Source organism: Monomorium pharaonis, chromosome 10 (genome assembly GCF_013373865.1).
Source record: "Monomorium pharaonis isolate MP-MQ-018 chromosome 10, ASM1337386v2, whole genome shotgun sequence".
NCBI lineage: Eukaryota > Metazoa > Arthropoda > Insecta > Hymenoptera > Formicidae > Monomorium > Monomorium pharaonis.
This window is the reverse complement of record NC_050476.1, coordinates 20088201-20116176: the sequence shown is the minus strand read 5'-3', so window position 1 is coordinate 20116176 and position 27976 is coordinate 20088201. Positions and strand designations below refer to the sequence as shown.

General features: G+C 31.4%; 4 protein-coding genes across 11 annotated transcripts in view; 2 read left to right on the top strand and 2 right to left on the bottom strand.

The window, feature by feature from the left end:
- The window catches only part of LOC105839332 (neural-cadherin), a 204628-nt gene extending 198084 nt beyond the window's left edge, over window positions 1-6544 (top strand). For all 7 annotated transcript variants that reach the window (XM_028193763.2, XM_028193761.2, XM_012685576.3 and 4 more), the window contains one exon: window positions 9-6544. In XM_028193763.2, coding sequence (XP_028049564.1) covers window positions 9-118 — 110 coding nt within the window. In that variant the 3' untranslated portion in view covers window positions 119-6544. The remainder of the gene's footprint in view (window positions 1-8) is intronic.
- Window positions 3579-7941, bottom strand: LOC118647814. 2 transcript variants are annotated; one of them, XM_036293393.1, is made up of 4 exons: window positions 7531-7941; window positions 7335-7433; window positions 7051-7196; window positions 3579-6914 (listed from the first exon to the last, which is right to left on the bottom strand). In XM_036293393.1, the coding sequence occupies exons 1-4, from the start codon at window positions 7777-7779 to the stop codon at window positions 6752-6754; spliced, it is 657 nt and encodes a 218-aa protein (XP_036149286.1). In that variant the 5' UTR covers window positions 7780-7941; the 3' UTR covers window positions 3579-6751. The 2 variants fall into 2 exon arrangements, with proteins under 2 accessions (XP_036149286.1, XP_036149287.1); XM_036293394.1 differs by having other exon boundaries at window positions 7618-7939.
- Window positions 7942-8164: 223 nt separating this feature from the next.
- On the bottom strand, window positions 8165-10759 carry LOC105839335. The gene is made up of 5 exons (XM_028193962.2): window positions 10175-10759; window positions 9419-9799; window positions 9099-9197; window positions 8747-8966; window positions 8165-8390 (listed from the first exon to the last, which is right to left on the bottom strand). Exons 2-4 carry the CDS (start codon window positions 9668-9670, stop codon window positions 8784-8786), a joined length of 534 nt encoding a protein of 177 aa, XP_028049763.1. The 5' UTR covers window positions 9671-9799; window positions 10175-10759; the 3' UTR covers window positions 8165-8390; window positions 8747-8783.
- A 4484-nt stretch (window positions 10760-15243) lies between these two features.
- Window positions 15244-26399, top strand: LOC105839334 (aromatic-L-amino-acid decarboxylase). The gene is made up of 11 exons (XM_012685581.3): window positions 15244-15407; window positions 19156-19252; window positions 19386-19506; window positions 19683-19796; window positions 20161-20280; window positions 20405-20534; window positions 22098-22246; window positions 22878-22989; window positions 23091-23299; window positions 23396-23596; window positions 23860-26399. The coding sequence occupies exons 2-11, from the start codon at window positions 19173-19175 to the stop codon at window positions 24064-24066; spliced, it is 1443 nt and encodes a 480-aa protein (XP_012541035.1). The 5' UTR covers window positions 15244-15407; window positions 19156-19172; the 3' UTR covers window positions 24067-26399.
- The last annotated feature ends 1577 nt before the right edge of the window (window positions 26400-27976 follow it).

Here is a 27976-nt window from a genome sequence, read left to right as displayed (position 1 = left end):
AATCCCAGGAACGGATGATGAGCAGCACGAGTACGAGTATTTAGGCGCCTGGGGCCCGAGATTCGACAAGCTGGCCGACATGTACGGCCCGACGGAGGAAAGCGAGGAGGAGGAATAATCAGCCGAGAACACAGCCGAGTCTCCACGTCACGCCACGCCGAGTAACGCGATCCACATCATCCGAACGGGTATTCGTGAGACCTCAGTCGGGACGACCTGAGCCGTCACGTCGGATGACAGGGATCACGAAAATTCAGAGGAAGACCTCGAGGGAGGAAGAGTGCACGCGCCACTCTTCGCCAAGGGTGACGAGTTGTCCTCGACGTACGGCGAGGGACAAACTTCCTCGCAGTTGTGCAGCTAGTGAAAGTACTAAATTATACGTGACGATAACGTCGTGTCATCCGCGGTGCGTGCACACAACATACACGGCCACACATGGTATTCTTGGGGTCTCAAAGGTGCATAAAGGAACGTTGTAACAACGCGACTGTAGCACGTAGAAGGAAGGGTGGTAAACGAAAGGCGGAGGAGTCGCAGCATATACCTATCTGTATAGTACGTCATACGTAGTGAAATATCCAAAGACATACGCGGCAAGACTTTTTCTAACGTGATTCCCCACCCTCCCCCTTTCCCCTCGCATTGATCCCGCTCATCGATCATCAACGGTCACACCATCGGTAAATCAATCACCCACCTGCATATACTTATATATACATAATATGCGTGTAGGTGTAATATCGTTTTGTTGTCGTCAATGTCGGATCTTAGATCGGCGTGTCGTCCTCGCGCAGCCGGGATTATCGTTCATTTATTTAAATGTCGCGAATCGGGCGGAACGTGTTAGATGTGTTGTAAACGACATTAATCAAGGGCATTCACATACATTCGAACATATATACATACACATATACATATATGCGTCGTAGAGGTGTGCGACTCGAGATTTTTTTATGACAATTCGAGTCGAATTTCGACAAAATTTTGTCCGAATCGAATCGTTGAAACACAACTTATAATTACCAACATAATTATTGTTTTAGTTTTAATTCTAAGATACACATAATAAAGGAAGTGTAAGAAAAGTTATCTAAGAAAAATAATTTTGATTATCTGTTATTAAGTCATTTTACATAAAAAAAAAATTGTCAATATATATACGATTTGTATTTGATCGTCTTAGATTATTCGTAATTTTCGGATTAAAATTTGCAGGTAAGATTCGATTCGATTCGTATTTGAATAGTTCGCACATCTCGTAATACGTTGACACGAATTTTGAGAATACCGTTTAAGAACGGCACAATTCGTCGTCATCGTCACCGTTGACGATGATTTCTCGTTTCTTCGTCACGCGAAACTCTCTCTTCGTTTGTTCGTTCTTCTGCACGAGTCCCGCAGGGACGTATCCTCGACAAACGTACGATTTCGTTCTCTTGAATGCGGAGGAGTCCTGGAAGCAACGCACTCTCGTTCATGACGGACGATCCTACCGTAGATAGTCTGCCATAATAGGAATTGTCGTTAAGGTATCGTTAGTTGTCGCGACATCGGCTCATTGTCGTCATCGTCATCGTCACCGCCATCCTCACCGAATAGCATTATATACTATTAAATATTATAATATATATTATATAAATATATTATAAATATGGATTTATATATATAGAGGCGCACGATGAAATGAAGAGGGGAAATTGATTAATACCTAATAACGTAGAAGGTCCGTGAGAGGCATGAGTTACCGTGCGTGCACAATGTAATTATTATAATTACGGCATAGCGGACATAAAATCTAAATATATAAATACAAATATAAATATATATATATAAATATAAATACAAATATATATTATGCATATACATACAAACAGAGAACACGTACGAACATACAGACAACACAGAGAGAGAGAGAGAGAGAGAGAGAGAGAGAAAGAGATGAGAATCGCATTCGCTAAAATATGCTCACCGTTGATATATCTCGATAGTTTTAATATTTATTTTACGTCACATCTCTCAAGGGAAATCGGAGCGCGAAGAGCACGCGACACGGGGTATACGTGTGCACGAGGAGCCAAGGGGAAAATGGGAAAAATGTGGCAGGATTCCATTCTAGTCATCCCGAATGGTTCGTCGATGTATTATTGTCTTGTGGAATTTCTTCACCGCTTTTCCCCGATTTTCCGAACGGGCAAACTGCCCGTTAATAATTCGCGAATAAGAAGATTAATTTGTTCTTGTAAGCGTAAAAAGATTGCTAAAAAAAAAAAAAAATTACACAACTAACGATGCGGATATAATTCTTAAGCCAGATAAAATGAATAAGAGTCAAGACTTTTTTAATCAAAGAAAAATAATCGTAATCAATTGAATTAAAAACTTTGCAAATCAACTGAAAGATCCAATCTAACGCGAAATGAGGCCCGACGAGCTCTTCGACGCCTCTCGACGCCTCGTGCACGCGCGATTATGTAGGTGCGCCTTTTGCGGGAGGCACTTTCCACGCGCACCGAGCCCCGACTGAACCTGTAAAATTCTCAACGGGAATATTAATAGTCAATTTACTGGTTAGAGAGAAAGAGAGGTCGAAGGGAGAAGGCGTTTAGGAGTATGTCGTAAGCACTTGTACGAATATTGTAATTAACATGTGTATGAGTGTGCCGGCGCGCGCAGTATTTGCGTCACTGCGCATCGCTGTATAATTGTCCTACCAATGATCGTGTTTGCGTATGGTTTTTCAACGAATTTGTGATATTAAGTTGCGTATATAATATTTACAACAGTACACACGTCCCGCGTACTATCGTCGTTCCTCAATGGCCTGCGAGTACCGAGAGCGCGACGACGTGATCCAACGAAGCGACAGTCTAAAGAAGATGCCTTAGGGAATATTCGTGAGATTTAGAAGTTGATGTCTTCTAGGCGTTTGTTTTGTTTGGATTTGTGATAATTAGTTTTCACGCGACGCGACATCGTGGCGGTAATAATGCCGCCACAACGGTTATCGATGGCACGGTTCTAAACCGTTCAATGCTAAATTGACGAACGGAAAACTCACTGACGGAATCTTGAAAAGTAGAGATAAAGTTCTTCAAGCTACAACGAATGTCCGACGTAATTCTATCATCCTGTAATGGGACAGCAATAATTCCACTTCGAGCAATAAGTTGAGTAGCAATAGATGCAATTCTGTTTCGCGATCTTTAATTGTAGTTCTCGAATTTACTTGACGTGTACATTCACCGTTCTCATTTTAATTGAATTAATTGATTGCGAAAAATGTCAGGAAAAAATGAAGAAAAAGTATTTTTTGTTAAAAATTTAAAAAGAAATCCACTTAAAATTTTTTCAAGATTGCTTAGGAAAATCCTCGAAAATCTTTCTACATCTTATAAAAATTTTCTTCAATTATCTACGAATTTCGAGGCTTATATATACGACTAAATGAATCTATTAAAAAAAAATTATTAGCTCTCTCGGTGCCCGCACGTCCAATTCATCGAATCCTATCGTTCGTCCTAGATCCCTTAGTTTCTCCAGACATTCCCGTCATCGACTCGATCCCGTCAAAGTAGATTCTAAGCAGAGACAGTATTTGAATGAGGTTATTGGAGGACGAAAGAATTATCGTTAAGTAACTGTATTGAGTAGCGCGCGAGCGCGCGTCGCGTGTGTGCAGTGGCAAAAAAAAAACACACACACACAAACACAAAAAGGCAGCCTAATTATGCGAGTGTACACGTCGATGAGATGCGATCGATCGTTCATTTAACTTGAGGATTAAGGACGAAACGTCATCCTTCTAGTTTAAATACAATTAAAATAAGATATTTGTCTTTCTTGTTTTTAAGATAATGGATATTAATTATATCGCAAAAAAATTTTCTCGTCGTTAAATATCAAATTCGTCCAACTGCTTGAAATAAAAATTACTGTATACTTGAATTGGTAATCAAGTTTCCACTTTTGTAACTCTGTAAAATTGATGAAAATATCTGCGATGGCGATTGATCGCGTGTCTGCATATCGATGAGGCTCGAACGCTCTTCCATTCGCTCGACCCGTGCACCTCAGTTGTTTTACGTAAAAGCTTTGAAAACCGTGTACGCGTATATGTACACGTCGTATTTATAAAATACGTTGGCTGGAAAATATATGACAGGAAAGCAGAGTCTAAAGATCTGAAATTGAAAGAATGTAGAGATCGAAACCGATATTTCAATGCCAACATTTCACAAAATTATACACTCTCTAAATCAGAATCGGTGAAAACTCGACAAAATCAGTGGAAATACACTGACTTTCAGTGATATACTTATAATCATTTATTGATTACCAATCAGTGAAGTAAATACACTGATCTTTCAGTGATTATACACTAACTCTGAAGTGAAAATTACTGAATGACAGTGAATACTCACTGATTATCACAGTTATAAGTATCCCACTGCGAATCAGTGAATATCCACTGATTGAAGTCTTCGGTACACAATATGATTTTTCATGCTAGATCGCATACGAGGCGTCTTACTACGTATCCTCATTGGCTTACGATTGGTGACATAATCATCCAAGCCAATCAGGACACGTATTAAGACGCCTCGTATGCGATCTAGCATAAAAAATCGTATCGCGTGCCGAAGGCTTAAGATTTAGAGAGCAAAGTATTTAAAAAATGTCTAAAACAGATCTGAAAGATCAACATTTTTCTTAAATATTTCAGGATCCTTTTAAATATTTTTTTTATAGAATCTTCTGAAGATTTTAAATCTTTAAAATTCTCGAGTTTTAATAAATATAAACTTTGACGCAATAGATGTGCGAAAATATTCTACTTAAATAATTAATATAAATTACACGAAATTATAATTGACTAAATCAGACAAACTTATCATTAATATAAAAGTTCAATAAAATACTTTTTTCTCTCTACATTTACAATATTGAAAATCTCAATTAAGTAATTATATATCGGTTTCGATGTTTTATGTAAAATTCAGGACGTTAATGAATAAATCAGGAAACAGTCCGCAAGATTGTCGCTCAAGAAAACGTACACGACGATTTTATTTGCGACTGACTTCAACCGTACTTATACATAACAAATGATAATATTGAAGATTTAATGACGAGTAACAAAAGAACCAAAGACTATTCAAAATAAACAAAGTAGTTCATTTGAGAAAAAAATACACGACTGTTCGATGAAGAGAAGCTAAAATAACGACACGTTCCTTAAGTCCATTCCAATGTATAACTTTTGCCGCGATTAATATAATTAATATTACAAGATTCGGCTCAAGACACATTCGTCATTGTTAAATTAGATTAGTCTGTATGCTTGGTTAGTTCGTGCGTATAATCCAAAAAATTGGCGTCATAATAAAAGGCAAATAAGTTCGAATGTCCTTTTTAACAGGAAATTTTTATAATATGAGAATTTACCACCTAAGTACGTACTTACGGAGTTTTTTAAAACGATCTCATTTTATATTACATTCTATCTACGTAATTGGAGGTTGTTCCTCGATATCTTCGGTTGCGAAATGAAAACAAGACCTTATGCTCATCCTACATATCCCCAACTTTTTCTGAGCACTGCCTAATTGTGCACAAAGGTATACTTTGTAAACGGGGTACTATAGGGCCGAGCGCGAGCAAACTCGTACATAATTAATCCGTTCAGTTGAAAAAAAAGAAGATGAGAGACAGAAAAAAAGCATGAAGGCAGAAAGCGACACGAAATTCACTTCACATCGCATCTTGCGAAAAACAATAAAGAACACCTCCGATAATTCATAAAATTCTTTAACACTAGCTCTATAAATAATTATTATTATTTATTGTAAAAGATTAGTATTTTTAAAACAAAGATGTTAAGTATTACGTAATTGAATTAATGTAATTGATTAAAGTTAAACAAAAACTGTGCAATATTAATTTCTAATTTTTCTAATTTTTTATTTTACTAAAATTCTTTTTCTCAAATTTGTAACGTGCAAAAAATGTGCTAAATATATCGATACATTTGAGAACAATGTATTTCATACAGAAAGATTCAATAAAAAATTTTCACTAGAATATATTATAAAGCTTAAGAAATGAAAGGTCAAGAAGCGAGTCAAGACGCGAATTACAGAAGGCAATGTAGAATAATTTTAGAGAGGTGTTCTTTTTATTGTTCTGGATCAGTGTTCTCTCATAGTGTAGTATAGTTAATGATCATAAAACGTAAGATGGATTTATTATAAAGAGAGAGAAGATGGGAAAAGGAAGGAACAGCTATATTTGTTGGTCGACGAAAAGAGAAAGATCACTGTAATATATACATATTATTACATAATGTAACGCTGCCACTGAACACATCCCGTTAGTACAATTACCGTATATATAATAATAATAATATTAATAATCCGCAGTATACTGGGACACACCGTATTATTAATTGAATTGATATTTATTAACGATTATAATTATTATATTATTATCACTATATTACCTATACCATTTGTACTTTACACTTCAGTTCGAACGAAATAAATGCCTTCTTTTTCATAAAACCGTCGTGAGACGACAAAAGCGTACGTTTAATTTTTTAATTGAATTATATTAGTCCCTTTGCATCGTCATTCATCGAAACAACAACATAAAGAAAATTACTGTTTTTTTTATAGTCAATACAAAGATATATTTTCAAGTTTAATTTCTTCCGTGCCACAAATTTTTGCTCTTCAGCTTACTTAAAACACTACCTGTAGCGAATAATTATGCGATTTTTATTACGGTCACTTCTACGATTGTTGTAACGATATCTGTTTTCCTTGATGGTCTTAACTTCTGGAAACTCCCTCCGTAAACGTTGCCAAAATCTTGTTCCCAAGTTTCCAAGAAAATATATTACTCCATTATCTCTGAATTTTCAATCAATTTATAATTTATATTATGCAAAAGTGGCTTAACTCAACCGTTTTTTAAATAAAAGATTTGTTTTCTGTTATTACAGCAAAAATCTTTATTTGTAATAAGACATCATTATTGTAAACTCACGTTAGATCTTTGAAATCGACAGCTTTGGAAACGTGAAGAGTAATTAGAAAAATCGTTGTCGCTACTACATTTGTGAGAATCGTCATATATGATTTAATCGTACTAAACATTACAGCTGCATTTCCCAATTTTAATTGATTGAGTACCTGCTCGAAATAATTTTTAATAAGTATAAATGTTATAAATTATTGAAATATATACATGAATATGTTATTACAATATTAATAATATAAAAATACAGAAATAAATTAATAAAATAAATTAAGTGTAAATCGTTACAGTACGGGATAAATTTTCTTCGGTAGCGTGCTTAAGATAAGTACGTCTATAGGCGTCCATATACATGTGATTGCAAATTCCAGAAAAAACGCGGTTACGAGAAACTGCAATTCAAAATAAAAAGAGAAAGAAGAAGAAAAAGATAGTAATATAAAAATATAAAGATGTGATCGAATATACTATACTTAGCGGTACACTAACCTCATACAAACACATAAAAACAGGTTTCGGTTGTCGGAAAGATTGTGGGAATATCGTGGAATTGACGACGATAACGTAGACACTTACCGCAATTAAGAAAGACGTAATTGGCGGACTCGATATCAGAGGATAACCAAATTCGTCTTCCAAAGCGTTAGCAAAGCACGTTTGAAAAATCGGAATTTTTAAACTTTTAAGCACTAATGCCCATATCGTGCACGATAATTTTACCATTTTGAACAATGACATTAAATAATCGCAATTTAACCATTTAGATTTAATTTATAGATTATCAATTGTGAGAAGGCAGGAGATGTTTTCTATAATATTTGCAATGAAGTTAGTTTAATAACTTCTAGTTTATCAGGTCAAAAACGTAAAGAATTTTTCCCAAAATAATTTTATCAAGAATGAGAAAAATTTGCATAAGCAGGTATGTACATACGTATACTTGCTCAAGAAAGCACTGATATAAAATATAATAAAAATTATAAAATAGTAAATTCATAAAGCAATAATACTTCAAATATTATCCTTTTATAATACAATTCGTATAAATTCTATCTTTTTTAAGAATTAAATTAATAAAATAGAAAAATATAAATTTTTATAAATATCTATAAAATATTCGAAATGCAACAATAATTTTAGAAAATATTATAAGAACAAATATTTATTAAACACAAGGACATGTACAATAAAAACGTACCACACGTTAGAAATAATTTCTGTAATTTATCGTAAAAGGATTTATCTGACAAAATCTATAAAAGAATGATTGAGTCACCTCAGGATTGCTGAAAGTAACCTTCTTGTTTTTGCCTTTGCGATGTCTTATATTTATGAATTGTAAACGTTTTCTGAAAACCAAAATAGGTTTCTCATTATATTATAGCTTTATAATAAATTAAAGCATTTAAATTAATTTAAAAAATTATTTTTTAGTTTATTATTTTAATTTCTATGTAAAAATTATATTAAATATATTTAATTATCAGGTCTTTAGTGAACGCGAGAAATTATTATTTAACATTTTGCAAATAACAAAAACTATTTGAAATATATAAGTATACACATAAAATATTCTGTTAAGAAATTGTAACGAGATAAATACATTCGTTATAAATATTAAAATATTCAAATTGTATGTAACATTAAAACAAAATTTATTAGAAATCATATATGGGTACGAATTGATAAGTTGTAATTATATTACATGTCGAAGAATTTTGCGGATAAGATTTCAGGATTCACTACTTGCTCCACGTATCCAGAAACGTGTCCAGAGATTCGGTAGCGTCCAGCATCCACACAAACGACAATAACGACATACAAAATGCCATGTACGTCGCTGCGTAGTCTGCAGCCATATGTTCCGCAAAGGAAATCAACCAAGAGTAGCTATCCAAACCTATAGCGGTATTTAACCACGACAACTAAAGTGAAACGAGAGTTTTAAATTTCGTAAATTCCGTATAACGAAACTGTTTTCATTTAACAAAAATTTCATATTTAAAAATTGATTTAAGATAATTATGACAACGCGTTATATTTCTAGTGTTACGTACCCACTTACTGGATTCTTGGGTTAAACAATGAATTACGTGCAGCATTGGTATCCATACCATATGAATTGCTAAATTTGTACTTAATGCAGCTATTAACATCTATACAATAAAATTTTAAATCAATATTATTTGTCAATTAAATATTTTTATTATTTTGTCCATATATCAATAAATTCTTATTTTAAAAGATATTTAATCCGATAACTTAATATTACATAATTAATTTTCTGAATTATGAAAAAGTGTATTGCGTAAAAATATTATTTCTTTTTATTTATGTCGGCTTAAGAGAATTTCTAGATAATGATTCTAAGACTCACTTCATAAATATATAGTAGCTGAATTGGTGGTTCTTTAAGAGTTACGGGCCATAGTCTGTATTCTGCTAACAGACATAAAACTGAGAATACAAAGAGTATTGACGCGTACGATGGATCGAAAGGCAAAATGTTCTCCTCTTCGAAACACAAACCGATTATGCAGATCTGTCGTAAATGAGTGTACAATCCTGTCGCCACTACGGCGATCCAATGAGGATCTATGAAATTTGCATAATATTTCACAGTTTCCATCTTGAATTAAGACACAATCTTTTTGAAAAAGCCTTATAAAGAAATTTCGTTCTTTATTTGTGTCCCTTTTTATTCCGTAATGATTTCACTTTGATTTCAGATTAAAATAGTAAGATGAATCAATTAAACCTGAAACATTTTTCAGGAAAACAGTTTCCGTAATTAGAACTTATTTTCAAAAATTTAATTTCCTTTTTCATATTATATAAAATTTCTGTTCTTAATTAATATGCTTGGTGTAATCAGACACAGGGCCGTTTCTATCAATGTAGATTAATTTCAATACTTGTTATCTTATTCTAGTTCTAAAAATTAGAAAAAAAGTAAGTTAAATTAAAATTAAAATTAATCTACGTTGGTAGAAACAAGCTGTACCGAAGGAAAAAAGTATAAGAAATTAAACATTGTTTAGCAAATCAATAAATAAGATAAACTATACAGAAAAATAAACACAAAATGTATAACAAGGCGTTATTTATTAAATTTTATTTTATTATAACAAACCTCGCATTGTGATGAGAAAATAATGTTGTAAAAAGACGATAATTACAAAATTACGTTTCTTTGTAAGATTAAACACGGAGATCTTTAATTAATATTTCATTTTTAACATGAGCAATACTGACAGATACAAGAATGCTTAATATCTTCTATCTTCTCATTAAATTTCTCATTAGCGTTAAATGTTGGTACAGATAATTGTAACTCTTATTCCAACTGTTAATTTATCATCGCACTATTATCATCTCGATGTCTATACAGTATTTAGGTTATAAAACTGTCCTGTTATGTTGCAAACATCAAGACTATTTAGCATCTGTTTTACAAAGTATTTAATTTTGTGCATTGTAAATTAAATTTTGTTAGTTAAATTAAATATAGTTATTCATGTTAATGATTTAATTAAATTCAGTATTGTGTTAATTAAAACTTATTGCAAAAAATATCAGCTAGATTTAATTTTTTAATTGCGAGGTATCACTATACTTTAATTGAATTTCGTGGAAATTTCATGCATTTTCTAATCCTTTAAAAACAATGTTCAAAATTCAATATTTCAAGCATTAAACATTACGCATATAAAATTCTTCTATAAAAATTTTAGTTTATAATTCAAGATAAATATTAATTTTTTGTAATACATGCAATAATCTATAATTATTAAAAATATTGGATAAATAACACAATTTTTACAAATCTGTTTTATTTAGTAAACATAAATGTGTAAACATCAATGAATTAAATGTTTTAAATATACATATTATTTTTTATATTCTTTCTTTTCTCAATAACATTAATGCTCTTAACTCGGAATTTCAGTATACAAGAAGTCGATTTTATTATTCAACACCATTCGTTTTCTTAACAGCTACTGGGAAGCTATCGCTAAATGCAATGCATTATGTATGAAAGCGAAATACAACTCCCATTATTTCGGAAAGGATAAGTCCAGTTATCAAACGAAAGTGATGGCTATTGCAAAGAAAAATGACCACTTCTTTACATTAAAGTATTAGACCATAGAGTAATGACAAGAGAAATATCGTTATACATATAAATCCAATGTACAAAAACATTTATCGTCCATCACACTAAATAAACTTGTGCTTATCTGACAATAAATATATAGTTTAATATTTTAATACAATGTCGCTCTATATGTACTTCCCTATTATTTTGTATTGTATAATATAAAAACAAAATTTTATAATGCATTTTTTATGTAGCAATTACAAATTTTAATTATTTAAATTATTTAAATTTTAAAATATTTTAATTAATATTATTAATATAGAATAATTGATAAAGATAGATGCTATTTATAAAAGCGGTTATAATATGAGAAATATAGAAACAAAGCGTCTCTGCACTTTTTTTTAATAAAAAAAAAACTTTTTTAAAACAAAATTATCCTTTCCGAAATTTCTTATTTTTGTTAATTGATTTTTTGTATTATCTTTAATTAATTAACCTTTAATATTTGAAGTAGGTGGATATATTAATCCGGAAGAAATTAGCAGTTTTCACTTCAAATGAAGAATGAAGAGGATTAGACAAAAATAAATCAATCGAGAGGTTGAAAAGAAACGTGACATGTGGACAAGAGTATTCCATTAACCGGCAACAATTCTAGGTCACATCGGAGTACTTGTTACGTGATTCAAAAGTGGGAAACTTAGAATTAAAGAATTTCTTCGAATCATACCCGTAGCAAATCGTTTCGTATTTTCTCTTAAAAAACATTAAGTTCGTGAAAAATGTGAAGTGCGGCTCCATAAGTAAATGGCAAAGTAGCCATATTACGATTCTGACAATAGCTGGGGGATTCAATGTTGAAGCTCGTCGTTTCTACGGACACGGTATGGTTGAATAACTTCACACAGAGCTGGCACTCAACTAGGTAAAGAGCACCAGGAAATTGCCGTCTCTTCAATCTGCCCTCTCTTTTGTCCGTACCTTATGCGGTTGACAATTTCGCTAAGTAAATGCGGATTACAGTTAAAGAATGACAAGGTCATCTTTAGAATGGGAAAGGAGTTATAATTTTCCACGAAAAGATAAAATTATAATTAAAAAAATGTAGCGTCGAAAAATAAACCATTTATCCAATCTAACGAATAATTTTCTATTTTGTGGTACGGTTATTCTAAATTGATATATAGTACACGATTTTTGAAAACGCTTACATAAATTACGCGTCCACGCGCACGCATACATGCACATAAATATACATGGACGATCTAATTGGCCAAATGTATCCAATTATCACGCGACATTCAATTTAAGCTCTGTTCCAAAATTTTCTGCCACTGAAAACCTATAGTTCATGTTACGTATTATACACAGTAAGTTTCGGAACGTAACTTGATTTAATTACTTTAGCTAACCAATATTCTGATGAATAGATGATGTTGCCAAACAAGTGGGTAGAAGTAAGAAGCAATACTGTGCTTTTTTAGATCAGTATAGACGTTACGACCATAATCGAGAGTTTCAGAAAAATCTATATATGAATTGTCTAAAATAAATTTGTTTCCTAAAGACCCACACTCCTGTGCGACACCAGATTTTTTTATTATTATTTAATTAGTTACTTAATTATAATACAAAACATTCAAAATTCATTAATTTTACATTAAGCAATACAAAATAAAGGATGTTTGTGGAATTCGCTAAAATGTTTAAAAGATGCAAAATTTTGTGCGAATACATACATTATATATTGTCTATTCATTGCTTGGAAACATGACTAAATTTGTAAAACAAGTGCGCAATTTTGTGAAATATTTGCAACAAAAATTTAATATAATCTCTCTTTTCTTATTACTTATTCTCAATGCATATAATGTATCGATATAAAAGATTTTTTTATATAGTAAGTAATACAATTTATTATAATTTAAAAAATTAAGATAAATATATTATTCAGTTTTTTTCAAACTTATTAACTTTTATGTATGCGTGTGTGGAATATTTGGAGCAAAAACTAGAGGTACACAGCGTTTATTTTAATTTTATTTTAATTACATTTTACAAGACACAATCTTTATCTATATCTTCCATTTAAAAAAAAAAAAAACATTTGTTCACTTCTTTTTATTTATGTAATATTATAATACCACGTATTCGCTAAAGCAAAGATAATCCCACAGAGATATTAATATATACGTAAAAATCAAAATTACTCTCTTTGGAGGAACATAAAAGGAACCACTTTTACTACGCTATCTGCTAAAGATTATACTTTTCTTAACGCCGAACGGCTCTTGACGTCAGAGGCACAGCTCCGCGAACGGCGTTAAATCTCTGACGCGTGCGAGAGTGGCCTAATATGACTCGCAACACATTCCTGGAAAGTCCCGGCGATTACTCCGAGCCGATGACGAGGTAGCCATGACGACGGCACAGTGCATCGGGGGAAAAGTGCATTCGTTACTGTTCGATTTCTTTCGACACGCAAGCAATACGATAATAAAAAAGAAAAAGGAACGAAGAAGACGGTGGCACGCGGTAGATTAAAGAGGGAAGTCCGGTCGAGCTAGAGTCCTTGGAGAGTCGAGGCTCTCAGCTCGACTTCATCCCTCTTTTCTGCTCTCGAGTAGAAGGAAATGATTCTTCTCGAGCACACGTTGCTACTACTTATTTTTTTCGTCTTCTTATGCCGAGCCGCTTTAAGATTATTATCGACTCTGCTGCTCCTGCATACCAAGTGAATTAACATTTTCCGCTTCGAGGGATTTACCATCCGATCCTACTACGATAAAATCTTCAATCGTCGGGAAATTACACGAGCAATAGTTCTGGTTCCATAATATAATAACAATTAATAATTTAAAAGTTTTAAAAGAATATTCTTGTTTTAAGAATCTTTATTTTCGAAATAATAAATATTGAAATGAGATTATATAGTGCTTTAAACAGACATAATCTGATTATATAAAAACATTTCATACAGTTTTATCAAGAAAAATATTTTTACTATTTAATAATTTTTCTAAGTTAAGAAAAAAAAAATCAGATAATGAAAACAATTTCGCAATTATGGAATAATGAAGTATAAAAGAGAAACGTATAAGATTCGGAAAAAATCGAATCTAGAATATGTTTTATTTGATTTTCTATAAGGAATAACCTTCGTCTATTACATTATCATGAAAAAATAATTGTTTTTGCTCCTAAAGCTTCCTTTCTAGATTACGATCAAATTGCTCAAAATTTCGAATCAACCAAATCAGCGAGCGTTTCTTTCTAAGATCGTGGCAGAAGATGTACGATTGAAAACAGGCAGGGATCGTGCTTATATGCAATATAATTTGATTTACCGCCTGAATGCTTCTTTGATTTCGCACTTGTAATTAAATTACAAATGATGTCGCTTTTAACGATAGCGCTCCAATTTTGCCTCCCAATGCTTCTATGTCTGCTCAATTTCACAATCTCGTCTTCTTAACACAATCTGAATATGATGCCTTTGCCTTGAAAGACGTTAATTAAGAATTGTAAAATACGTTTCTACTACAAAATACTACAAAATAAATACAACAATTAAAAACAATAGAACGACGAATTAAGTTTTCGAATGCATTCTAGTTCGAAAACGCATTAAAACATAGAAGACTTTTAAATAATTTCATCAGCCTAATGTATTTTTTTCGTAATTAAATAATATTCTTTGCATCGATCAAAACTCCTGAAAAACTATGAAACTATGAAACTAAAAACTTAAAAACAAAATTCTAAATTTTTTTCATTTGCGACTGATTGTTAAATTAGCAGTCAATCATTTATCATGACAAACAGATAATCGCACACTTGTCCGAATTGGACAAGTAAAACAAAATTGTATTTCCTGTCACTGGCAATTCAAAAGTTAACGTGCATCCACCACCTACGCGCCGCTAACCGAATGACCAGCTGCTATCGATCGCATATCCGTTATCGATCTTTGGCCGTGACATATTCGCGACGGGGCGAAGCAAGCGAATCTCGACGTGCGACATGATCGCGATTGGTAGAACGGCATCTCTGGTGAACGACAAAGGAGTGGGGAGTTACATAAAGCGCGGCACGACACGGATGGAGCGTCAATTCGTCGTGGAACACTGGTCGTGCGTATCACCAGTTCGTGGAATCAGCACGTGGATATTATCAAAAAGGATTGCTGTCAGGGAGAATCTGTCAAAAAGAATCGATCAGTGAATCGCCAGATTATCGACGCTCGCGCGTTACTTCAAACGTAAGTCGAATTTCAATTCAATTTTATCTGCGGCAGGAAAAACAAAAATATTCCTTAAAATCGATATTGTAGAAACGCATATAGAAATTTATATATTATTATAGGCACTATATTTCAGCAGTATTTTTGACAGCTAATATGAGAAAATTGAGTGACGAAATATATTTAAGAAAATTTGATAATAAATCGCAGTGTTCGCTACATTAAATTTTCAAAGGCAATTTTCAAAGAACGGTTTTGCTAAAGTATCTAAAAATTTAGATACAGATTAAAAACAATTTTGTTGAATCATCAAAATTATTTTCAAATTTGCATCTAATTAAATTTTTAGACACTTCAGCAAAACCTTATGATAGAAGGTACTAACTATAATAATTTCAGTTTAAACAATTGCAAGAACTTGTGATAATTTTATAATTAAAAATTTCTTAACAATAAATTTACGTTCAATGTAGAAAAAGTGCATTTTAAAATATTCGACAAGAGGCTGAGTGACTTCGAAATCAAGACTATTTAGGAAGTTCTATAATTGATGTCAAGGAGTGAACTCTAATAGCGCTTGTTAGTCTCTAAACGTGCGCACAGAGTATCCAAAACCAATTACTAAGCTTTCGCTACAGATTTCGCTCCGACATTAGTTCGACCGAAAAGCTAACTGCATTAGCTGGTTAAATTAATCTGTCACGCTCGAAAAGGTTGATTGAACTTCGTAAGAAAATTGAATAGAGTGTTTCGGAATTATTTAATATTTGCAGATTATTTTTAGCGTATTGGCGTGTTATAAAAAGAAATTGCCGTCTGAATAATTGTACGAATAAGAGTAACGTTTTCGACGTGTGCTATATTCGAAATCCACATAAATTTAGCGCGAGTATTTTTGTTGATTTCACTCCGACAGTACACTTGCGGAATACAAGATTTTTTAACTCTTTTTTTAGATGTTTTTATCACATTAATCAGTATTTGAGAAAACACATTAACTGAAAAATCAATAATATAGATAAACTAACTAAATCAATAATACAGATAAACTATATAACATTATCACAATATGACGATAAGTTAAACGCTATCTTTTTCTTATTATAAATTAATATCATATGCAATTCAATATCATCTCGTCAAATTTTCTGTTACGACACAATGTTTATATGTGGATAAAAAACATACAATATATTCATACTTAATAGTTCATTTATACTTAAAAAAAATTATATACACAAACGCTTTGTTAATAAATGAATGCTAAAATAGGCATTTAATTTGATATTTAGTTTAAATCCTCTCGTGAAAAAAATTGTGATAATTGTGGTCGAATTGATAGATATTTTACAATATCATAAAATACATTACAAATATACATACACAGCAGCAAATGGTTCTATAATGCAATATCAATTCTTGAATATCTGAATGAGTTATGCAGAGCAAAATATATGATAGACAACAAATTACTTAATAAATAAAATTGTCTTATGCATAAAATTATTTCATAAAAATTATTCGATTTAACGAAATGCTATGTTGCGACGGTACAAATAAATAAATCGCGATGGCTTTACGATAACCCAATCAAACATAGCTCAATGATGCAACTATCGTCTAATTATTGATGCGTTCGTACTTTTTATTTTTCAAGAAACATTCGCTGATCAGGAGGGGATTCCCTGATCGCTGCGAGACTTTCCTTATCGCGTGAGGAGTCATTTGTTTCTTTACATTTCTAATTTGTTTCCTTTTTCCCACTTTTCCTCGCGTACTAAAACATTTCAACAGCAATTAATTATTACTTTCTAAATCGAGTATATTTGAAATAAATGCAGCGATATTATTCGTGCTTTATTTTCCTTGTCTTCCATTTGTTAATAATGTTAATATCTTTAATATACAAGCTGTTAATATATTTAATTTTGCTTTAACAGAACCTAAAGCAGGACCTAAAGTAAAAAAAAAAATGTTTTAGCTGTAAAACACGACAGTTAAAAATTGTCGAAATTTAAAAACTGCAAGCTTCTTAAATTTATTTCTACTCAACGATAAAAAATGTTGATCCTCAAACCAACTGTAAAAGAAAAAAAAAATAAATAAATAGTAGAGTAAGTAGATCCAATAGTATTATTTTAAAACGAGAACAATGTCATTCCGTGATACAAAGTAAAAAATCTGCATAGATATCTTACTGGTATCATTAAATATCTTATTGTGTGTAAAATTTGCGTAATATTATTTAAGAATTAATTATTAAAATGCAACTTTTTTTCATCCTCTCAGACTAATCTGTAATGTATTCTTTGCTTTCTGTCTTGCTTTTTATCTACTGCCTTTTTGCCTCTTCACGCACTATCAAAATTGATGCGATTAAATTTAACCAACTCAAAAAAAAAAAAAAAAAAATGTGAAGCAAAGAACACACGATTTAGCCTCTTACGATTGCTCATAAAAAATCCATTGCAATATTTCGCGAGTACGTCATAGTGCGAGTGGGTAAAAAACCGTAGCAGACACAAAATCGTGCTTCGACGTACGATAGGATAGGCGGCGATTCGAACGAAACCAGCTCCATGAAAATGAGTCATGGTCATTATGGCGAATTCACTCTTACTTCTCCACGCGAAGGCGATTTTACTGATCGTCACAACCGCTCTTTCGATCTCGTTGTCCTTCTCCTTCTCCACTCTCGATCTCACGTGGACATTCTATCTGGCAACACATAAACACATATGCCTCCCTCACCTGCCGAGTTTCTTAAGACCTACGTCATTGGCTCTACATCGCTGATTATCGATGTCTAGGCTTATTAAACATCTCACTCGAAAGGCCAAATGTATTTACGTATATGCTCATTTTTGTCATCTAAAATTTTTATTAGAAAGAGGATAGAAAGTAGATGCGCTAGTACTGACGCAAATAGTGATGCTATCCGGTTTAAGTTACGCGGTAAATTTGAGCTGTCAACTTCTTAAACATTAATGCATTAGACACAGAGAATGACGTTATGTATAAATAATAATGAACAATGACAAAAGCAGATCTCTTCTAAGAAAGTAGAGTTATGTTATAACGAAATTATTACTCACTATTATCTATGATTATTTACAGAATTGTTAATTACTTACAAAATAATGTACCGTACTTAAGAAACTAGATTATAGAATATATTGCGCTCTTTTTATATTAATAATGACTTTCGTATCTTTTGTTTGACTTTCGACATAAATTATTAAAAGGTAATAAATTATTAATTTTAACCTCGTTTTACTTATTAAAATTATACTGAGTTTAGCATATTCTTATGCAACTACTTGATAGTATCGTCCTCATGCTGCAATTTCTTGCTTTAATCCTCGTAGTAATGTCACTTTCTCTTTTTATCTAAAATCGTTGTTTTTATTAACACACAACCTTGAATCTAGCAAAACAATTTTAACTGTTTCACACGCTTTCTATAAATTATCACGGTCATCTTGATAGCAAGATACTTTTTTATAGTCATTTGCATCAATTCTCGTCGCGTAACATGCGGAAATGCAATCGCTATTATTCTCTATTCATTCCGATTAACGTTCAATCCTGATAAATAAATAAGAACATAGGCAGGACATTTGTACATTGATTCAAAGCACTCGTGCGAAATGATATGCCAAGGATACTAAAGAACCGCACCTATTTCACGATAATACGTAACAGCATAATCGAACGGATACTTCCGATATATTATTATATCTTCGTACAATCTCCTCTATTGTAGATAGAAGAAGACAAATCATGGATCCCGATAGCTTCAAGATTTACGCCAAGGAGATGGCGGAGTACATCACAAACTATTTGGAAAATATTAGAGACAGGTAAGTGATAAAAACCACATACCGTAATAAAAAAATCGTTTTAAGATAAATCTGCATTAAAAACTAATTTATATATTATTTTGTACTTTACATATATTTTTTGTGCGTATGAAAATATTTCAAATATTTCCAGGCGAGTTTTGCCCACAGTAGAGCCAGGATACATGAAACCCCTCTTGCCATCCGAAGCACCACAAACTCCTGAACAGTGGAAGGATATAATGGCCGATATCGAAAGAGTGATAATGCCAGGTGTACGTAATTACCTTAGATAAATCATTGATCTATTGAGACGATTACAATAATTGAACTATATATCACAAAAGAAAACCGTAATAATATAAAAATTAAAGAATTAGATTAATTAATTATATCATTGGCATCTACGATGTTGCGCAAGCAAGAATTAAATTACGATAAAATTGTTTAGGTTACTCACTGGCATAGTCCAAAATTCCACGCATACTTTCCCACTGCGCAATCGTATCCAGCGATTTTGGCCGATATGTTAAGCGGAGCTATTGCGTGCATCGGATTCACGTGGGTAAGTACTTACACTTGACATAAGCACTTGCAATTGACAAATACGAATGTTTTACTTATCTCGAATGATTATTGTAAGTGTTTTGCCTCTCTTCACTTTGAGAATTGTGTCAATTAACATGTTCTGCAATAATTGTTAAGATCCTTATTTATATCTTTAATAACAAAATCTATTTTTCACGATAAAAACATTAATAAAAAAAGTAATATTAATAATAATAAAATATTTATTTTTTAAAATAACGTTCTTAATTTTTGTAAAAGATTAAAAATACTATAAAATGAGGAAATATATCAAACGCTGAGAGTATTAAATACACGTTATCTTATTAATCATTTTTAATATTCACTTTCCTGAATCTCAGATCGCGAGTCCAGCCTGTACAGAACTAGAAGTAGTCGTACTGGATTGGCTAGGAAAAATGCTGGACTTGCCAAAAGAATTTCTTGCCTCCAGCGGTGGTAAAGGTGGTGGCGTCATTCAGGTAAATGACATTTCAAACAGCATTACATTTACAAAAGATACTTAATCTTTATCTCTACAAGATAGTTTATATCGGAAGACGAGGGAGCTATTAAGCTTGTTTAAGATGTAATTTTCACCTACAGGGCACTGCTAGCGAAGCCACTTTAGTAGCGCTGCTAGGAGCGAAGGCCAAAAAGATAAAGCAAGTTAAAGAGCAGCATCCTGATTGGACGGAAAACGAGATTATCAGCAAATTAATTGCATACTGTTCTTGTGAGTACACATTTTGCTATAGTATATCTGTATCAGTAATATGTAAAAATTTATTAGAGATTTTATCAAAACGGAAACAAATCTAACTTATTTGAACACTTTTTTTCTTATTCAAATAATTTTAAAATAAATTTATGCGCTACATTCGGAATATAAAGTTATTGCATAAATTATTATTCAATCGATTCCTGTTTATCTTTATTGAGCAAAAAAGCAGCGCAACAACAAGCGTCAAGTGTGACGTTCAGTGACTTTAAATAAATACTTGAACTATGACATGTATCTTGATGAGTGTTAAATAAGCTATGATAGGCACAATTAAGTTAAGTATAAAAAAGGTATAGAATAGTAAGGTATAGAAATAAAAATATAATTAAAAATAAAAGTAAAGACAGTGCGTAAATCTTGAAAATATCATTATAATTATAATTTAAATTAATCTATATTTTATAGATTAATATTATTCATAAGATATTATAATTTCATCATCAGTTTTTAAATATAATGTATCATTAAAACAAATAAATATATGACATAAATAGATAGCTTTGTGCACTTGAAACATTCTTAACAATACTATTTTATAACTTTTAAAAATTTATTATTATAAACTTTTTCATTTTATCAATAAGAAATGTTCACCATCTTATTATGATGTGACAAAAGCAATAAAATTTATTAGTTTAAGTCAACAAAATAGCTTATAACTTTTCATTGTATTATATAATCATAATTAAAAACTCTGGAGTAATTATAATATCATTGAATTACAACAATATTTTATTCATATTCATTGCATTACATTGGAATGAATAAATATAACGCTGAAAAGTGTCCGGTCGCTTTCAGTGACCGGGCGCAATCACTACAAAAGCATGTGAATAGAGGGGATGAGAGGGATGGAGTGATAGGGTGAGTATGGGGTTCATGGCACTTCATCAAGCAGCACTTTGTCGCCATGGCAACTCGTAATAACCGCTCCGGTTATATTTCACAAGCCGAACTTCTCTGCTATTCTCACCTTCCATAATAATTTCGACGCGCTTTATCGAAATGGAGAAAAAGAAAAAGAAAAATTTTCTAGAATTATTCTCCGATGAATACTGATGCGACGAATAATAAGCACGGTATTTCTTTTATTAGAAATATCGAGCGGAATAATATTATCAACGAGCTATTGTTCTAGAAGAATGGAGAATTTTTTTACTTCTTTTTGTACGCTATATAACCGCGACTAAAGATGATACCGACAAGTTCGTCGATATATTCATAAAAGAGAACATTCTATTCCACAAATATTGTACAAAACATTACGTACATTGTGTTGAAAATATTTAGAAGAAATATATAAATATATAAATTAATAAAATATAAATGCATCTTAGTTTTAGAAATTATTATTCTAAATAAATATTGAATATCGTCAAAAATTATAAGTAATATTATATAATAAAAGAATAAATGCTACGTTAAAGCGATATCGCAGATTCTTGAAAACCGAGTAATTTTTAGTAAATTAATCGCAATAAAAATGTGCAATAAAATATTATATTTATTTTTCAGGCCAAGCACATAGTTCGGTTGAACGCGCTGGACTTCTTGGTGGAGTAAAATTTAGACAGTTAGAAGTCGATGAAAAACATAAGCTACGCGGCGACACATTCGCTGAAGCAATCAAAAAGGATAAAGAGCAAGGATTCATACCATTTTATGTAAGTCTAGTTTATCCGATATTCTTTTATCGACTATTACTAGTTAGACATTAATGCTCAATTTAATTTTCATGTTTAATATCTTATATTCATATGTTCAATAATGTATAATAATATTTTAAAATAAATCTTTATGTTTATCGGTCCAGTAGTTAACTTATTTTACTATTACACCTGTATTTTTAATTTCTTTAAAGAATTAGATAAAATCGCTAAAAGAGAAATTTCAATGTACTATGTGAATATGAGAGATGCAAACATTTTTAATAAAATAATATTTTAAAAAATTTTGGGAGAGAAAACAGAGAGAAAACGAGAAAAAATAGAGCCCTTTTGTAAAAGATTCTTGGAAACATAGAGACTTTTTGGCAATGTAAAAAATTCTCTGAAACTGAATTGTTATAATTAACTATTTGTTTTAATTTAATGATATTATATAATATCGCATAAAAATATTGGTGTCACACTCCATAATTTTTTTAAAAATAATAAACTTAAATTTTAACATTATAATGAGAAATTAGTATTAATTAGGATAAATATATTAATTATTAAGAAATTCGGGCTTTAAAAAGAAATCAATAAACTAAAATCGGTAACTTAAAAATTAAAAACTGATTTTTTATCATAGGCCGTTGCTACTTTGGGTACCACTGTTAATTGCGCTTTCGATCGCCTCGATGAAATGGGCATTGTAGCAAATAGTGAAGATGTTTGGCTGCATGTAGATGCTGCTTATGCAGGTATAAATTAATTCTTTTATTATACAAAAAAATAATAATGGACTTTCTCAAACAGCAACTCATTAAAAAACAGAATTAAAACGAATCTCTTTGATTTACAGGATCTGCTTTTATTTGCCCGGAATTCAGATATTTAATGAAAGGCGTCGAAATGGCAGATTCATTCAATTTCAACCCGCATAAATGGATGTTAGTTAATTTCGATTGTTCCGCAATGTGGCTTAAGGATCCGACATACGTCATAAACGCTTTCAATGTCGATCCTTTGTACCTGAAGCACGACATGCAGGGTTCAGCACCGGATTATAGGGTAAAAATCTTTTGAAAGTCTGTTAGGTTGATAGATTTTCAAATTTACATTACTTAATTCAAAATATATAATTAATTTGAGTATACTTCATTACAGCATTGGCAAATTCCACTTGGACGTAGATTTCGATCTCTAAAACTTTGGTTCGTATTGAGGCTCTACGGGATCGAGAATCTTCAAAAGTTCATCAGATCGCACGTCGCTCAAGCGCATGAATTCGAAGCGTTAGTTCTCTCCGATCCTCGCTTCGAAATCGTGGGCGAAGTTATCATGGGATTAGTTTGCTTCCGATTGAAGGTTTATAAATCAATTACTCTTACAAATATACATTTGCGAAAAAAAGCCTTTCTTGACAAACATAAGTTTGTATGTTCAATATTATTTTGATTTTAAAAAGATAATTTATAATTTATAGTTTATTTTAAATTAAAATAAGTGAAAGAAATAATTTTTTTTTAATAATGATAAATTTAATAATGTTTGGAAAAATCATGTGTATTATTTCTATGAAAATGGAATTAACTAGATAGCAGTGGAACTAACTCTATAATGTTTCACAGGGATCTAATGAGCTCAACGAAATCCTGCTAAAGAGAATTAACGCTGCAGGAAATATCCATCTCGTTCCGTCAAAAATAAAGGACACGTACTTCCTGCGATTCTCCGTTTGTTCGCGATTCAGCGAAAGCAGGGATATACAGTATTCATGGAAGGAGATCAAGCTGAGAGCCAATGAGGTTCTCGAAGAGCAATCGATTTCAAAGTGATGGCGCGCTCAGATAGCCCGCGGTTGCCGATCATTAGCGCCTGCTACCTGCAACCAATCCTAGTTTCAAGTATTTCCTTACACCCAGCGGCTCTCGTGGACCAAATAAGTTAAAGCGACGAATGATAAACGGTCTCAGACAAACTTATGGTTTTTGTAAAAATTTTTTCAATTACAATCGATTAAATAATGCTTCAAGAATGCTTCCAGATGATGCATTTCAATTTGGCAACTACCACGATTTAATTAATTATATAATCAAATTGAAAATTAGAAAATTACATAACGAATAATTGATAAAATTTTTGCTAAAATCAACTGCGTAGTCAACGAATTTAAATGTGACATTAATTTGGAATATATAGTATTTCAACATTTTACATTCAGCGACGTTTATTATTTTAATAAAATATTATTTGCTATAATTTAATAATTTACGAAGAAAATATATTAGTCGTCTTAACAAGGTGAGAACATTCTTTATATTTTCTACATATATACATGTTCACGTTTGTATTTTATTAAGCAACGAATATAAATATTCCATATTATAAATACTGTGATTGTGCAATCATACACTTTATTACAGTTATATTCCACTAAACACTCAACGTGAATATAACATAAAAATGTTGCACAAGTTAAATGCATACTTGTTATACTGTTATTTATGCACATGTTATGACAAATGTTATTATGAATATTTTACATTTTATACATCATCCAATGTGTATTATAAAAAGATAATTTATTGTAATGAGATAAAGTATAGCTAAAAAGCATAGAAAAAAAATTGATAAGCAGTTGTCGCACGTAGCGCAAAATCTTAAAATATATTATAAATTTACAAAGTGCATTTTGTTTTATCAGACAAAATAATTATTTTATTTAAAAAGTTGTAAAGAGCTATGTTTTTTAATAATTGTTTAGGATCGCCGGTTGTGTAGCCTGCTGGGATTCATGTTAACAACATAATAGGTGTAATGCAATATTGTGTATCTCCTTGTGCCACTTTTGCTGGCACACTATCAGTGTTACTGTACGAACTCCTTAAGCAACATCCTTGTAAGTACATTACGTAGTGAAAGTCGCGCGTTGCAAAGATGTGCGTTGATATAAACGTACAATTTTTGACATGACACTAAAAACGCATAAAGAATTTTTCCAATCACGTATTTCATGATGCTTATGTATTATTTCGTAGACGTAAAAAATTATCTTGTTATGAAATTATCAAAATGTAAAATGATTTAGTTCGTTAATTAATATGCGAAGATTGAGATACAACGAATTATTTAATTTTTACGGCCAAAAGCAATTTGCAAATTTAAATTTCCCACCGAAATGTTTATATTTCTTCTCAAGCGTCTACGAAGAATTAATAAATTTCGTTTCCTTTATTATTATAATCTTCGTGCACGTAAAAATCATATGTAGATAAGATATTATAAACGTTGTGTATATATGTTATATACAAATATAAATAATTATATATGTGTTAGAGAAAGTTGTGAAATCGACGTATGTAACATATGTTTGTTTTTCTGTTTATATATTTATTTTCGTTTTTCTTAAAAGTTTATACTTTAAATTTTTACTTTTATTGCTCAAGTCATTATGTCGTTAAAACAATTACAAAATACGTATTTGTAACATTATAATAACGTCTTTCAAAAAGCCACATAGTGATTGGAGCGATTAAAATGTATGTACATATGTGAGCACTTATATTTGCTGTAATGTTGTGCTGCAACAGAGACAATAATAGTAATAGAGTTAATCAACAAGGCATAGCCAAAAAGTTGACGCAGTTAAACATTTGAAATCAAAGTAAAAAAAGGATGTAAATTTAAATAATTATTAAAGTTACTGCTACAATTATTGTCAGGTGATTATGTTCACAAACAAATAATATAAATTACTACGTAACTGATGTAACAATTAAAAATAGATACAGACGTCCAAACATTCATATTGTTATTGAGTTATAATAAGATTTCAACATGCTAACCAATTAAATGCTAACCAATTGCTAAGCAATTTTAACATGTTAAGCAATGTTAAGCAATAATTTTATTATAGCTTTATTGAAAATTTTAAGCTACAATTTTAGCAATTTTACGTAAAAAAGACCAATATTAACTTGAAGCAACGATTTTATTTGTTATGGGACCAAGAAATAATTTACTATAAATAATTGTATTTTCATTACATGTTATTTGTTAAAATGTTGCAAAATGTATTATTAAACATATGTCGATGTGATTATTGAAAATTCAACTATTGAACTATTAATGTTGACAAATTAGATTAATAAATATAAAACAAATCACTCATTCTTTTCTTTCATCTATATAAATAAAAATGTAAATGTTTGTTCCTCATCTAAGATCTCCGTAAGTTTTTCACCGATTGCTTTAAAATTTTGACACAACGTTGCATTCGTAACCGGGAGTGTTCTTATGGAGTCTGATTTTGGAAATACCGTGTGTTTAAAAAATGATGGCCATAATTTAATATTAAACAATATTTTTTAAATGATATTTTTTTGCAATTTTGACACAACGTTGTATTGAATTTAGTTAGAAGTACGTGAATAAATGAATATTAGATTTATTATGGTCGTTTCATAAATGCAGGCCTTTAATTTGAGAATGTTTCTTTTAGCGTGTATATGACAATTTAGAATCAATGGCAGGACTTGAAATTTTGACACAATGTTGCATTCGAAAACGGGAGTGTCTTTATGGGGTTTGATTTTGGATATACCGGTGTTTCAAAAATGATGGCCATAATTTAAGTGTAAGAAATAGTTTTTCATTAATATTATTGAAATTTTGACACATTGTGATGGGGAGAGACGGGGAGAGACGGGGAAAGATGGAGAGAGACGGGGAGAGACCGGGAGAGACGGGGAGAGACCGGGAGAGACGAGGAGAGACGGGTAGAGATGGGGAGAGACGGGGAGAGACCGGGAGAGACCGGGAGAGACGGGTAAAGACGGGGAGAGACGGGGAGAGACCGGGAGAGACGGGTAAAGACGGGGAGAGACCGGGAGAGACCGCGAGAGACAAGGAGAGACGGGCAGAGATGGGGAGAGACCGGGAGAGACGGGGAGAGACGGGGAGAGACGAAGAGAGACGGGTAGAGATGGGGAGAGACGGGGAGAGACGGGGAGAGACCGGGAGAGACCGGGAGAAGCGAAGAATGTTTCTATTGTGTTTAAATTAAGGTAATAAGAAAAATTAAGATGGCTGTTATTTTATTTAAAAAAAAAAAGAACTTATTTAAAACAGTCTTTTGAATGGATTTCTAAATCCATGGCAGCTTTTAGAAAAAAAAAAGTTAGAAGTACGTGAATAAATGAATATTAAATTTATTAAAGATAGATAAATGCTTATTCAAAAATAAAATAAAAAGAGCAACAGTAAGGCTCTTGAAAGTTAAACAACGAAAGCAAAAAAAATTTGAAAAAAAAACGTAGCATAAAAATAGAAAGCCACAGCAACGCGTGGCAGGGCATAGCTAGTTAATAATATATCCTTATATTATTAAAAAAATATTAATTATGAAGTTTTAATATAAACATAACATTTTAAGTATGTATACAAAATCGGATTTATCAAAAATAATTAGAGAATGTTGCGACAATATATTTTATATCGCATATATATAAATCTTTATCGATTGACACTGACTAAAATAATTATAAACTATTGTTTAATAAAAATAATACAAAATAATTATTTCAACATAAAAATATTATTACGGTATAAAAATATCTTGAAAAGCAAAAATAAAAAAATTGTGACTCATTAAATTAAATATAGAACTATTTTTTTAATTATTTGAAATACAATGTTTGTATATTTTTTCAAATTATAAATAAAGATAGAATACATTTTATGCCT